General features: G+C 37.0%; 1 protein-coding gene across 3 annotated transcripts in view; it reads right to left on the reverse strand.

The window, feature by feature from the left end:
- The window catches only part of LOC123529305 (fibulin-1-like), a 298,235-nt gene that overhangs the window by 161,996 nt on the left and 120,978 nt on the right, over positions 1 to 15,261 (reverse strand). For all 3 annotated transcript variants that reach the window (XM_053521359.1, XM_053521357.1, XM_053521360.1), the window contains 2 exons: positions 11,174 to 11,341; positions 3,198 to 3,245 (listed from right to left, as the gene is read on the reverse strand). In XM_053521359.1, the coding sequence (XP_053377334.1) occupies positions 3,198 to 3,245; positions 11,174 to 11,341 (216 nt within the window). The remainder of the gene's footprint in view (positions 1 to 3,197; positions 3,246 to 11,173; positions 11,342 to 15,261) is intronic.

The following is a 15,261-nucleotide window of genomic DNA, read 5'->3' on the forward strand; positions in this document are numbered from 1 at the left end:
TTAAAATATTTCCCCTCTTGAGCCTCCCTTAGAAACATTTTATGGTAAACCCCAACTACCATATAAAAGCCAGAAGATGGCGCTGGGCAGGTTTTTTTATATAAATTATGCATGCTTTACATCAGAGATCCCTTTTTCAAAATTTTAAATAAACTAGATTTACTGAAAAAAAAAGTTATAAAAAAGTACATAAATACGCATTGAAACATTCTTTATCAGTTGGTGTAATTGTTTTTCAAAACAAAAAGTTGTGAAATAGAGTTTCAAAAATAATCTAAACTAACTGCTAAAAATTTGAATTTGCCGGGGGGTGGGGTGGGGGGGTGCTAACGAGGTCATGAACCCTGGAGAAATAGGGAATGTAAACAAGCCCCACGTGGCTAATTTTATCAATAAACGTTTCATGTATCGATGAAATTAACACCTAGAGCATATTGTAAAGCTTTGCCAGAAACGTAATTTGAACGATTTGAACCATATTTTATCGTAGATTCATGTATAGGCAATTAATTCACTCGTGTGATTTAATCATTCGCATCCAAACGACTGCCCATGTTTTATTAATTGATAAAACTATTGGAACATATTTATTATTTCGATTCTAACAACGCAAATAATTCGCATTTTACAGTACTACATTTTCAGCGTAATACGTCATTCGGGTCATATGCTGTTACAATTTACCCCCTGTGGTTAGAAAGAGTTGCATAGCCAATAGAACGTATAGATATTTGTTTCTTTTTATCAGAATTTTGAGAAGTATTTATAATTTAGTAATCTAACAGCCCGCAAACTAATTATGAAGAGAATCATCAAATTAAGCGATTTGACCCTGTGTTACAAGTTACGAGCTTAACTTTATATGACGTCACATCATTATGACGTCATACTTTATGTCATACATTTATGACGTCACCGCTGAATCTTAATTAAGCTAATTGAATTCGCTCGTAGAGATCGAAACGTGTTTTACGGTCCTACACACAAGTCAGTATGACTTTTTATCATATTTATGTTTTTGAAATGCTGTTTTCGACCGTTTGGCCCTGAAATAATTTGTATGTAATGGAACTGAAGTAGAATCTCTTATGCCACAATCATAGGGGGTGAAATGTAACAGCCAACCATATTTTATCGTAGATTCATGTATAGGCGATTTCGCTATATGTTTATATAGCAATTGCTGCAGATCGTGTTAGAATAGAATATCATAATCATTTTTGCAGTTATATTTTTATGTTATTTAAAAAATCAAGTTTTAAATCAAGATGTAGAGAACTAAACTACAGAAATTTATTTTATGACTGCGGCATTTTCCTTTGAAGTTTTGTGTTTTCTAAATTCTGGTATCGCCACGGTTAGCCGTGCTCTAAATTCCGCTGCACACAGGTATCGCTCACAGTTTTCTCTTTCTGGGATGTAGAGAAATACACACAAATTAGCAAGTGTTGCTGTGATAAGTTATTGAAAATGATAAGCTATCTGAAATAATTTATTACTGTATTTCTGTAGTTAAGTTCTCTGCATCTTGATTTAAAACTTGATTTTTTTAAGTAATATAAAAATATAACGGCAAAAATTATTATGATATCCTGTTCTGTTTAAAAATTCAAATTTTGTTTCTGGCAAAGGTTTACAATATGCTCTAGGTGTTAATTCCATTGATAAATAACCTTTGTTGATAAAATTAGCCACATGGGAAGTGTTTAGCTTCTCTATTTCTCCAGGGTTCATGACCTCATTAGGGCCTCCCAGCAAATTCAAAATTTTAGCACTTAGTTTAAATTATTGTTGAAACTCTATTTCCCAACTTTTTGTTTTAAAAAATAATTACACTGATTAATAAGGAATGTTTCTATGTGTATTTATGCACTTTTTATAACATTTTTGTTCAGTAGTTTATTTAAAATTTTGAAAAAGGGATCTCTGATGTGAAGCATGCATAATTTATATAAAAACCTGCCTGTCGCCACCTTCTTGCTTTTATATGGCAGTTGGGGGTTTATCATGTCATTGAAATGTTTCTAAGGGAGGCTCAAGAGGGGAAATATTTTTAAATATTTTAAATTGAAATATTTAAAAAATGTGTTCAGTTTACTGTTTTCAGTCATGCAATAAATCAGTTAGACAATACATACGCGTGTGTTACCGGCGAGTATCATCATGCTTGGGAGATTCTCAGGGAACGTAATTTGATAGCAAACTCGCCTCTACGAGGCTCGTTTGCTACCCAAATTACGTTCCCTGAGATTCCCCCACGCATTATGATACCAGCCGGTAACACACTTTTATGTATTATCTAACTTATACACAGTAATAAATTAATTCAAATAGCTTATCATTTTCAATACCTTATCACAGCAACATGTACACTTGCTAATTTGTGTGTATTGTTCTACACCCCAGACAGAGAAAACTGTGAGCGATACCTGTGTGCAACGGAATTTAGAGCACGGCTAACCGTGGCGATACCAGAATTTAGAAAACACAAAACTTCAAAGGAAAATGCCGCAGTCATGCAATAACTGCATGTATCACGCGTGACCTTCACGACCTAACACATTTAAAAATACTAAGATGTTAAATGGTTATTATTTTTAGAACGAGGAAAGTCCCGCGAACCGGCCAGTTGCAAGCAGTTTTCTCAGTAATTTTCCATGACGTAGCGTCGTGCACATGTAGGAAAAAAACCCGGTCTTTCTTTGCAAAGTACTCGATATATTTAAATAGTAACCACATGATCTTGTATGTAAATAATGATGATGAAATCCCATATTTTGAGTTAGTAAACATCCGGACTTTGTTTCTTTAGGAAAAGAACGAAAATAAAGCGATTGATTATGAGACACGGGATGAAACGATTCTGTTCAAATGACCGGTAACCGGTAGACACGGGTCAATACGTTTCTGTTGGTAATCGATAGATATGGTGATAAACGTATCGATGTGGGAAAGGGTTAAAATATTTTTCAAACAGGTATTTATTTTTACTTTTTGGATATCATTGACAAAAAAAATAGGTATCCAGCCGGAATCCCAGCTTTTAGAAGTTGGTGTTCCTCCTCAAAATTTGGGATCCTCGGGCCCCCGGGACACCGTTAGTGTCGAACCCTGGTCTACAATTATAAACAACTAACCTGCATCCTACCTGTTATATTACATTGCCTATAACATACACAGCCTGTGGGGCAACTTACCATCACACTGTCCATTAACTGTATTAAAAGCAAAGCCAGTTGGGCAATCTACAATCATAAACAAAAACATTATCAAAATAGCAGATCTTGAGCATAGGTTTGGATGATATATGAAGTGAAATATAAAAAAAACTTCTTAAGGTCAGTATATCAGCCAGAAACAGAATGTAAAGGATAAAGATACTGTTACAAAAAGTCTTACACCAGTTTTACCACTTAGGGATATCCAAATCTCTATCCTACAGAAAAAAAACTGCCATGAGGAAGTTTGCTTCCTAAGAAACAAAAGCAATATTGGCCATTGCAAAAGCCCCTAATTTCAGTTTATGTGGGCAACTGCCAAGCCCCTTGTTTCAGTCAATGGAGGCCACTGCCAAGTCCCTTGTTTCAATTAATGTGGGCCACTGTCAAGCACCTTGTTTCAATTAATGTGGGCTAGAGCCAAGCCCCTTGTCTCAATCTATGTGGGCCAGAGCCAAGCCCCTTGTTTCAGTTAATGTGGGCCACAGCCAAGTCCCTTGTTTCAGTTAATGTGGGCCACAGCTAAGCCCCTTGTTTCAGTTAATGTGGGCCACAGCCAAGTCCCTTGTTTCAGTTAATGTGGGCCACAGCCAAGTCCCTTGTTCATGTTGGCCATTACCAGGCCCTTGTTTCAGTTTAAGTGGGACACAGCCAAGCCCCTTGTTTCAGTTAATGTGAGCCACAGTCAAGTCCCATGTTTCAGTTAATATTGGCCATTACCAGCCCATTATTTCAGTTAATATGGGCCACAGTCAAGCCCCTTGTTTCAGTAAATGTTGGCCATTGCCAAGCCCTTTGTTTCAGTTTAATTGGGCAACAGCCAAACCCCTTGTTTCAGTTAATGTGGGCCACTGCCAAGCCCCTTGTTTCAGTTTATGTGGGCCACAGTCAAACCTCTTATTTCAGTTACTATGGGCCACATCCAAGCCCCTTGTTTCAGTAACTGTGGGCCACTGCCAGTCCCTTGTTTCAGTTAATGTGAACCACTGCGAAGTCCCTTGTTTCAGTTAATGTGGGCCATTGCCAGCCCCTTGGTTCAGTTTAAGGGGGCTGCAGTCAACCCTTTGTTTCAGTTAATGTGGTCCAAAGCCAAACCCCTTGTTTCAGTTAAAGTGGGCCACAGCCAAACCCCTTGTTTCATTTCATGTGGGCCATAGCCAAGCCATTGTTTCAGTTTAAGTGGGCCACAGCCAAACCCCTTGTTTCATTTCCAGTGGGCCACAGCTAAGCCTCTTATTTCAACTAGAAAATGCTTTTGTAAAAAAGCGCATGTCTCCCCCAATGCAAAGTCCTATAGGCAAGAAGTCAATAGGGGTCAGGAGCGAAAGTCGAAGAGACACTGATGGTTGGCTGCAATAGGGATCATCTACTTGGCATGTCCAGTCATCCCGCTAAATTTCAACACTCTTGGCCTAGTGGTTCTCAAGTCACTGTTCAGGCTCCTGTGACCTTGACCTTTGATCAAGTGACCTCAAAATAAATAGAGGTCATCTACTCTGCATGTCCAATCATCCTATTAAGTTTCAACATTGTAGGTCAAGTGGTTCTCAAGTTATTTCCAAAAAATGATTTTACATGAACAGGCCACTGTGACCTTGACCTTTAATAGACTGACCCCAAAATCAATAGGAGTCATCTACTCTGCATGTTCAATCATCCTATGAAGTTTCAACATTCTGGGTTGAGTGGTTCTCAAGTTATTGATCGGAACTGGTTTTCCATGTTCAGGCCCCTGTGGCCTTGACCTTTAACAGAGTGACCCTAAAATCGTTAGGGGTCATCTACTCTGCATGACCAATCATCCTATGAAGTTTCGACATTCTGGGTCAAGTGGTTCTCAAGTTACTGACCGGAAATGGTTTTCAATGTTCAGGCCCCTGTGACCTTGACCTTTCACAGAGTGACCCCAAAATCGTTAGGGGTCATCTACTCTGCATGACCAATCATCCTATTAAGTTTCAACATTCTGGGTCAAGTGGTTCTCAAGTTATTGATTGGAAATGGTTTTCCATGTTCAGGCCCCTGTGACCTTGACATTTGATGGAGTGACCCCAAAATCAATAGGAGTCATCTATTCTTCATGACCAATCATCCTATGAAGTTTCAACATTCTGGGTCAAGTGGTTTTCTAGTTATTGATCGGAAATGGTTTTCCATGTTTCAGGCCCCTGTGACCTTGACCTTTGACGGAGTGACCCCAAAATGAATAGGGGTCATCTACTCTTCATGACCAATCATCCTATGAAGTTTCAACATTCTGGGTCAAATGGTTCTCTAGTTATTGATCGGAAATGGTTTTCAATGTTCAGGCCCCTGTGACCTTGACCTTTGACGGAGTGACCCAAAAACAATAGGGGTCGTCTACTCCAGCAGCCCTACAACCCTATAAAGTTTGAAGGTTCTAGGTCAAATGGTTCTCCAGTTATTGCTCGGAAATGAAGTGTGACGTATGGACGGACGGACGGAAGGACGGACGGACAGGGCAAAAACAATATGTCTCCTGGGGGAGACATAATTAATGTGGACCACAGCCAAGCACCAATTTCTATTTATGTGGGCCACAGCCAAGCCCTTTGTTTCAATTCATGTGTCAAGCCCTTTGTTTCAATTTATGTGTGCCATAGCAAAGCCCCTTGTTTCAATTTATGTGAGCCACAGCAAAGCCCTTTGTTTCAATTCATATGGGCCACAGCCAAGCCCCTTGTTTCAGTTAACATTGGCCACTGCTATGTTCTTTGTTTCAATTTATATGGGCCACTGCAAACACTCCTTCTTTCAGTCAATGTGGGCTACCACCAAGCCGCTTGTTTCAATTTATGTGGGCTACTGTCAAGCCCCTTGATTCAATTAATGCTGGCCACCGCCAAGCCCCTTGATAAGTTAATGTGGGCCACTGCCAACCCCCTTATTTCAGTTTATGTGGGCCATTGCCATTAATCTTGGCCACTGCAAAGCCCCTTGTTTCAATTTATATGGGCCACTGCCAAACCCCTTGTTTCAATTAATCTTGACCACTGCAAATTCCCTTGTTACAGTTAACATGACCCCTTGTTTCAGTTTAAGTGATGGTGCTAGAGGTAGGAAACAAATACATGCATATTATGTTTACATACATACACATATGTTAACAAATTACTTATAAATGAGTTTGGTAAAACTAGATGTTGAGGTTCATAACTCTGGTCTGGCAGTGTGAAATCCCATTTAAAACACCAGGTCTACTACTCCACATTGTGAATAACAATCCTGTAAGGTTTGATGACTCTAGATGAAATACTCTTTTAAGATATGCATGACACAAAGTCAGATGGATGGATGGATGTCCCCCTTTTTCCTTCTAAAAAGACAGGTAACAACTAGATTTCACATAGGCATGTATGCTGAGAAAAAAAATGAAGGTGAGTATAATAGGTGGCTTCTAGAATGTTAACAATGATTTTAATGATTTGATCTAGAGACTTAGTTTTTGACCTCAGGCAACATAGTTTTGAACTTATCACATACATAATCAAGAGGGCCCTGAAGGCCCTGTATCACCTGACCTAGTCCCCAGATGTCCTAGTGTCTGATTTGGCCTAGATTTCATTGAGACAAACATTTTGAACATGTTTTACATAAATCAGACAGATCATTATCCAAGTTTTTCAACAAGTTAAAGCATAGCAAAAGTTCCTTCTAGGGCACATCTATATAAATATATAATGATCATCTAGTAAAATTTTGGTTGCAATGTCTGTTTTAAATATTGGTCATCAGTGTGTGGAAACCCAGGATTGGCCATTCTACCTTATTGACATATATTCGCTTTATTTTTTTCTGTTTAACATCCTAATGTAGTGATCTGATGAGCCAACATACTCCTTAGTGGTCATTGATCAAGTAATTCATGGCTATAATTTAGTAGTATCTTAATCTGGTGAGTGTGACATCTGGTGCGTGAATTTGTTGTGCACAATGAGAGGGTTGCAATAGGATTTGTTTTCACATATTATTGACCATGCATTCGAAGGTTACGATGCATGTTAACCTTTGTGACAAATAAGATGTTTGCCATGTTTCAACAACACTACTTTTCCATCCTCGTGCTTAGTAATATGTAATCAATGAAGCGTGTTCAGCTAGAGAGTCACCTCAATTTGGAAAAAATAATTTTAACTTCATAGTTTACCAGTTATTTTCATATATATAGCTGGATAACACCTACATAGGCATTTCGTGAAGATGCAACTTTTATGTGTTATATGTGAAGTATATGATATAAGTAGTTCATTGCTGCCGGTAGTCACAATCCTAAGGTCAAATTAAGGTCAAGAAATTAGGTCAAAGGTCATTAAGTGCAGTTTTTACAAATTTCACTTATTTGGCATCATGTCTTCGCCATTTGATGAAATAAGTGAGCGAAAATGGTATTTAATTGAAGCGAATGTATCTAACTATGAAATAAAATAACTATATGCAAGGTAGCTCAGTTGCATATTAATTAATGTTAATGAAAGCGGCAAAATTGTACAAAATTACGATAAACATTGGCATGCATGTACAGCTGTACAATATTCATAGTTTTATATATAATTTTCATGATTTGAAAAACAGAAAGGTAGCAAATGATACGTGGGATAAATATCTATTGATAAACGCAACTGTTTTATATCGCCATCATATGTGTTTTATGTGTAAATACTGCTTGAAGTGGGTGGGGTGAGTTGACTTCTGCCCAATAGTTATCTTTAGCACAATTGTGTATTTGTTTTCACAATAGCAAGGCATTTCTTTTTTATTAGGTACATATCTACCGGCTACTAGTATTTCAAAATGTTAACCTATGTCACACAGCCAATATGGCTGCCATTTTTTCAAAATGGCGACCAAGATGACCAATAAAGTAAGTATGTTCAAAAGTATGGATATATATGAGCGTCTACATATGTTTTAATGTAATTTATTGCAGTATTTAGATTGATATATACAACTGATAATAAGACCATACACCATGTAGGCGACCTCAGATAACCAATATGGCACTCATTTTTCAACTTGGCTACCAAAAGTCAATATATTAAGGTTTCTTTGCATACATTATAGAGTTTATATAGTTGTTTTATGTAGTTTAGTAAAGTATTGTGGTTGAAAACAAAAACAAAAACATTTCTATTTTAAATCTGGTTGACACAATCTCAGACAACCAGAGACAGATATAGAGACAGAAAAAATTGGTATTCTAGTTATACAGGAAAACTATCATGGGTACTGCAAAATCATATAATTCCGTGGGCATGAAATTTCGTGGTTTTGGTCTAAATTGAAATTTCGTGGGGATATGAATTCATGGATTTCAACTTTACAGCATAAAATGAATGGGAATTTTACTTGTTCGTTGGGATTGAATTTCGTGGATTGACTCAACCACGAAAATTAGTCCCCTACAAATATTAATGATTTCACAGTATACATACATGTACATTCCACTATGGGTATCTTAGTTATATAATCATTCACTCTGCGTGTTTTGTGCATACATGCATAGCCGCCCTGGCTATGCATACAGTCCACTAAGGGTACCTTGGCTATACATACAGCTCACTGTGTATTCTGTGCATACAGACAGGTCATATTGGCTACACATGTATGTATATATACTGGTAAATACTGATATACAGAATGTACAGAAAGGCAATTCTGGGTATTCTGGACATACAAAAGGTCCAACTGAGTTTCCTTGCAACTCTGGATATTCTGGGTATACAGGCATGTCATCCTGGCTATACAGTTGTATATATAGGCTACTAAGGGTATCTTCGATTTACATACACACCATTCTGGGTATCTTGGGTATATAGACATGTTATCATGGGTATGCATTCAGGTCACTTTGGATGGCATTGGTATACAGACAGGTTACCTATGTATCCAAGGTATAGAGACATGCCACTCTGTGTAGTCTGGATATTGTACATGTCACCTTGGCCGTATATACTAGCAACTATCGATATCCCGGTTTTACATATAATATAATCTGAAACATAGATCCCTCGGAAGCACTGAGAACAAGGCAAACAGTGAAAATTGCAGACTCTGTTTGATTGAGTCTGTTCTATAAGCCTTTCTGGGTAAAAAATACAAAAAACTGTATACCAGACCATATGCATTAGTATCAATGGGATACAGGTCACTATGCATCTTGGTAGGCCACTTGAGTATCTGGGTATACAAACAGGCAACTGACTGTATACTTAATGTCACCATGATCTGGTATTCATCATTATAATAGAGGCATGTATCTGGTACCTTGTATAACTGCAGGTCTTTTGGTATCAGGTATACAGGCACATTGGTTCCTGGTTACCACTTTTTGTAAACTTGTTTAATAGACCACTTGGGTATATTGGATATACAGTCTTCCTGGTTATATATACAGAAATCGATAGCGTAAAATAATGGATCTAAGTTTGCATACAAAGGATACCACGGATGGCATGTATGACTGTATTCCTATAATACCCAAAGTAACATATAATATTATACTAATATTATACTAATGTGGGTTGCAAGACGAAATGTGGCAGTTCAATGTGCAAATGCTTAGCCGATCCAACCAGGTTTGCATGTTTGAATGTGCATGCGAGGCTATTTATATACAAACTGTAGAAATGTATATGGCAACGAATACAATAAAGTTGTGACATTTTTTAAACAATATCCTCTGGTATTGTATATAGAGAAAAAGACTATAAACAAGATTGAACTGTGTGAACTACCTTGTGCAGTATTTGAAAAAGTGTTAGATACTACTTACATTCTTAATGCATGAAATATTTACAAGCTTTACATCAATAAAACTGAAAGATTCTTATCAATGGTTAAGAACAGATATATGTGTACTAAAAATGGACAAAAAATAAGCAATATTACATTTGAAACATTACTTTATATAAATATATATTTGTTTGTAGCATAATTTATTGTTTCCAAGAGTACATTCTGTCAAAAGTGGGTGGGGTATATTAATAATTAAGAAAACAAATATTAAAAAAGCTGACAATATTTACATAAATCACATATAAAACATATTTTGAGATAGTAATTTGTTTTGATTTTGGAATAATGTTCTTCATAAGTATTATTTAAGAGTTTTTCAGCTCATTTGCATACTCATGAATATTAATTAAAATGTATCAAATATGTGTTTAAAACGTTCAAACAAAATAGTGAAGATTTGATCTTAGTATTATTTGAAAACATCATTTTTAACGAATTATCTGCCCATTTTTTAAGATTTCATGAATATTCTTAAGTATGTATATAAGAAAATCTTTGAGTAAGTGTTTGTAAATAAATGTACAAAACCCTGGCTTCATTTTGATATCACTGTTGTTATTCTACACCGACAAATGACCAAGATACAACGTATTTTATGTGACACACATGAAAATATGCACCGAATGACCTTTGACCTCGTTTATTTCACTATAAAGGGCCTCTCAAGGGTGACTACTGGGCAAGTCTTTCTTGTGGCACCTAGTAGATAACGTTTATCATTGTAATCATCCATCTTCAGAAAATGCCTACGCAAGTCACAATTTAGAAAATTCTAGGCATACTATCAGGTTATTTCTAAGGTCGCAGAGTTTGATTGGCCTGCTTGTAATGACAAGAGCTTTCGAGGTCAGTTGCTCAGTCAAGTGTGACTTACCAATTCTAGGTGTTCCTTCTCAAGAGAACAATGATTTGACTAAGTGACACAATTTTTTACCACTGGTACCGCACTCCATGTTCAGGTTCCTTTTTTACCTTGACCTTTGACTTACTGAAAACAACAGAGGCCAAATCATGCATTTAAGTTTGAAGGTTCTGGTTGAGTGGTTCTCAAGTTAATGAGCCCCTGTGACATTCATAATTGGTCCCAGCTGTACAGGTGAAAATATATGAACAAGGAAAATAACCATTAAAGAGCTTACCATCTCTGTAACAGGTACGACCATCCATGGCTAATTTGTAACCACTGTTACATTCACACCTATATGAGCCTGGTGTATCTACACATATCTGACTGCACAGCTGATCAGCTCCAAACATTTCACATTCATCAATCCCAGTATTTGTGTGAGGCATTTCTGTGTCTTTGTCTGCAATTTTTTACATATTAATATATTGTGCAACATTATGATAATACAGAAACAGGATAATATGTGGATCAGCCATGCACTATTCAGAACATGAAAACCTGTGACTTTAAAAATTCCTAAGTCCCTCTTAAAAAATTTAATGTCACGGTAAAGATGTGTCTACCATTCAGTGATAAGTTATTTTCTGTAAATGTAAACATCTACCCAAATGACTATTTTTATTTTCATTAAACCAACTACTGAACAATTTGAGTACCTAATGAGCACTGTTGCAAATAAAATAGATGATAGCTGCAGTTTGAACACAAGTGTCATGTGATCTGTCATCACTGAAACTAGTGCAAACACGTGTCAGAATGCATTGTTTCATAATAACATGACAATGCTGAATAAAAATACATGCAGTAGTTTTGACAATGTGTGAGTTGTATGAATATGGTATCAGTGCGGTCTAGACCAAAACCCCATTTTTTAATCTATGCCTCAGTTTTTCCTCAGATCTTTGGGAAAAATTTATCCAATCTTACAGGATACGAAAACCATTAGGGTCTTTGAGCTGGTGTGAATATGAGGGACAATACCATCTTCTTTAAATGAATTTAATATGGTCGAAATTTAACTAGAACTGTCACAGGAGTGATGAATAATACCCCCACAATACAGCCTTGCTACAGAAGTATGGCAACCATAAGAAAGAAATGGCCACAAGAGAGACAGGAAACCATGAGTTTGGCAAATTTTAAGTTGGAAAGGGGCCATAACTACATAAAACAAGAGATCACAGAGTGATCTTGGTGCCCACCATTGAGCCATTTTTTAATGTTCCAAATTTCAAGACTAGCTCAAGGTCAAAATCAAGGTAAAATTTCATTTCGGTACACAACACTGTGCATGTGGTCCATGCATGTGGTCCAAATTTGAAAGCTGTAGCTTGAGAAATGTGAAAGTAGGTCACTAGATCAATTTCAAGGTCAAAGTTCATCTCAGTATACAAAACTATGCATGTGCCTTAAATTTGGAGGCTGTAGCTTGAGAAATGTGAAAGTAGGTACTACTGGTTTCGAAGCAGTTTCCGTCGGCTAGTAGTATCCGTCAATGCGTTATTTTACGTTTCGTGATGTTCTTCACAATGAAGTCGAGATTGTTTCCATAACACTACCCTGCAATCCAGAGCTCTGTGAAATTCCAGCAACAAAGGGTAAAAACTTTCCAAGAAAACTCGAATTGTTCATTCCATAATTGTTTTGTTTACATTCTGCACATAGGGGATTTCACGTGCAACTAATGCGCATGCGCAAAGAATAACTCCGTAATCCCCAATTAAGTTGAAAGTTCCTCCTTCTGGCAGTCGAAACCAGATGATTTACCAAAAATACATAATAAAGATAAAAAGGAGTCATTTTTGTGCATCGGCAATACTTTTTTTTTCACAATTAAGAAAGCAAAAACCAATGTGAAATATAGATGATTAGGTTACCCCTGCCAGATTTTCTTATCCAAGGGGGGTAACTGGTCACATACTATGTGCTATACAAAGTGACGGTTGTATCCCTTACGTAACTTATATGTGTATATAAGATATATAAATTGTCGCTATGATGTCAACTGGCCGATTTGCTCAATTGGTAGAACATCGGCTTCACAAGCATGAGATCGCAAGTTCGAGTCCCAGGTTTTGCTCTTTTTTTTTACCTCCTATTTTCAACAAGCCTAATTTAACACCTGAACCTTCAAACTTCTTAAAATTGTATTAATTAATTTCACCAGAAAGATTAAAAAAAACACGGATGGTGCTTTTCTAGTCGTATTCACTGTAAAAATGTACATAAATATTAAAACAAAAATTGATGACGGAAACTGCTTCTGTAGTCAACCGATTCAGCTCTATTTATTCACCCCTTTTGGAGCCCCTGTGTGTGTTATCACGTGCGCTAGACACTATTGATATTTATGTTTTCGTAAAGCAGAAGAGCTAAGATGTTCTCTTTGGGAGCATTTTACGGAACTGAAACGTTCAAGAAAAAAGAAATTTTAAAAACCTTCATTTTATGAGGGAAACTGTGCTTCGAAACCAGTAGGTAAAAATCAATGTCAAATTTCAATTCAGAACACAAAAATACGCATGTGGTCCAAATTTGAAGCCTGTAGCTTCAGAAATGTGAAAGTAGGTCACTAGGTCAATGTCAAGGTCAAAGTTTTTTTCGGAACACAAAACTATGCATGTGGTCCAAATTTGAAGCCAGTACCTTCAAAAATGTGAAAGTAGGTCACTAGGTCAATGTCAAGGTAAAAGTTTTTTTACAGTGCACAAAACTAAGCATGTGGTCCAAATTTGAAGGCTGTAGCTACAGAAATGTGAAAGTAGGTCACTAGGTCAAAATCAAGGTCAAATTTCATTTCTGAACACAAAACTATGCATGTGGTCCAAATTTGAAGCCTGTAGCTTCAAAATTGTGGAAGCAGGTCACTAGGTCAATGTCAAGGTCAAAGTTTTTTTCGGTGCACAAAACTATGCATGAGGTCCAAATTTGAAGGCTGTAGCTACAAAAATGTAAAAGTAGGTCACTAGGTCAAAATCAAGGTCAACTCATGTCAAGGTTCATCTTGCCACTCAAAACTATACATGTTGGTTCAAATTTGAATGTTGTAGGTTATTGACAAAGAGATTTTAAAAGCTTTTCCCCATAAAAGTCTATATGAACCATGTGACCTCTGGGGCGGGGCCATATTGACCCTAGGGGGATAATTTGAACAAACTTGGTAGAAAACCATTAGATGATGCTACATTACAAATATCAAAGCCCTAGGCATTGTGGTTTGGACAAGAAGATTTTCAAAGTTTTCCCTATACAAGTCTATGTAACCATGTGACTCAAGGGCGGCATATTGACCCTAGGGAATAATTTGAATACTTAGTAGAAGACCACAAGATGACGTCACATACAAAATATCAAAGCCCTAGGCCCTGTGGTTTTGGACAAGAGGTTTTTCAAAGTTTTTCCCTATACAAGTCTATATAAACCAAGTGACCCCTGGGGCAGGGCCATATTTGACCCCAGGGAAATAATTTGAATCGTCTTGGTAGAGGACCACTAGATGATACTACAAACCAAATATCAAAGCCCTAGGCTCTGTGGTTTTGGACAAGAAGATTTTCAAAGTTTTTCCCTATATAAATCTATGTAAATTATAAAAATAAACAAAGGGCCATAACTCACTCATAAATTGTTGAACCAGTCTGTTTTTCAGGGGGACACAACTATAGTACCAATACAATAGACAAAGTTTGGTCAAAATCCCCCTAGTAGTTTCTGAGGAGATGCGATAACAAGAAATTGTTAACGGACCGACGACAGACGCAGAGTGATTTGATCATTAGATGGTGGGCTAAAAATGGTGGTTTGCAGGCAAAGTCGAACCTGTATTTTATGATGTTAAACCTGTGTACCAAAATTTATTTAAATCTGTCAAACCTGTCATGAGTTCTTGTCCGGAAACCATGAGTTTGGCAAAATTTCAAGTTGGAAAGGGGCCATAACTACATAAAAAAGAGGACATGTAGGTCTAATGTCAACATGACCGTTTTATGCCATCGTTACAATTCATGAAGTGTAAAAATGTACTCTAAGTGGTCACCTTAGACTATACATAGTTATTTGGGCAGTGGTTCGAACACTATATCAGTCAAGATGAACTTCTGACCAACTTGTAAGATCCAGAAAAGTACCTCTAGAGTGGTCACAAGGTTTTTCAGTGACTACTGACCTAGTTTTTGACGACGTGACCATTCAATGCTAGAAATATCAAGAGTAACATTCACCAATTTCAAAGTCCAAAAAAATGTGACCCAGATGTCACAAGGCTATTTTTAGACCTTGACCTGTTTTGAAGGCACGTAATCCAGTTGACTTGACCTAAAG

Source organism: Mercenaria mercenaria, chromosome 13 (genome assembly GCF_021730395.1).
Source record: "Mercenaria mercenaria strain notata chromosome 13, MADL_Memer_1, whole genome shotgun sequence".
Lineage (NCBI taxonomy): Eukaryota > Metazoa > Mollusca > Bivalvia > Venerida > Veneridae > Mercenaria > Mercenaria mercenaria.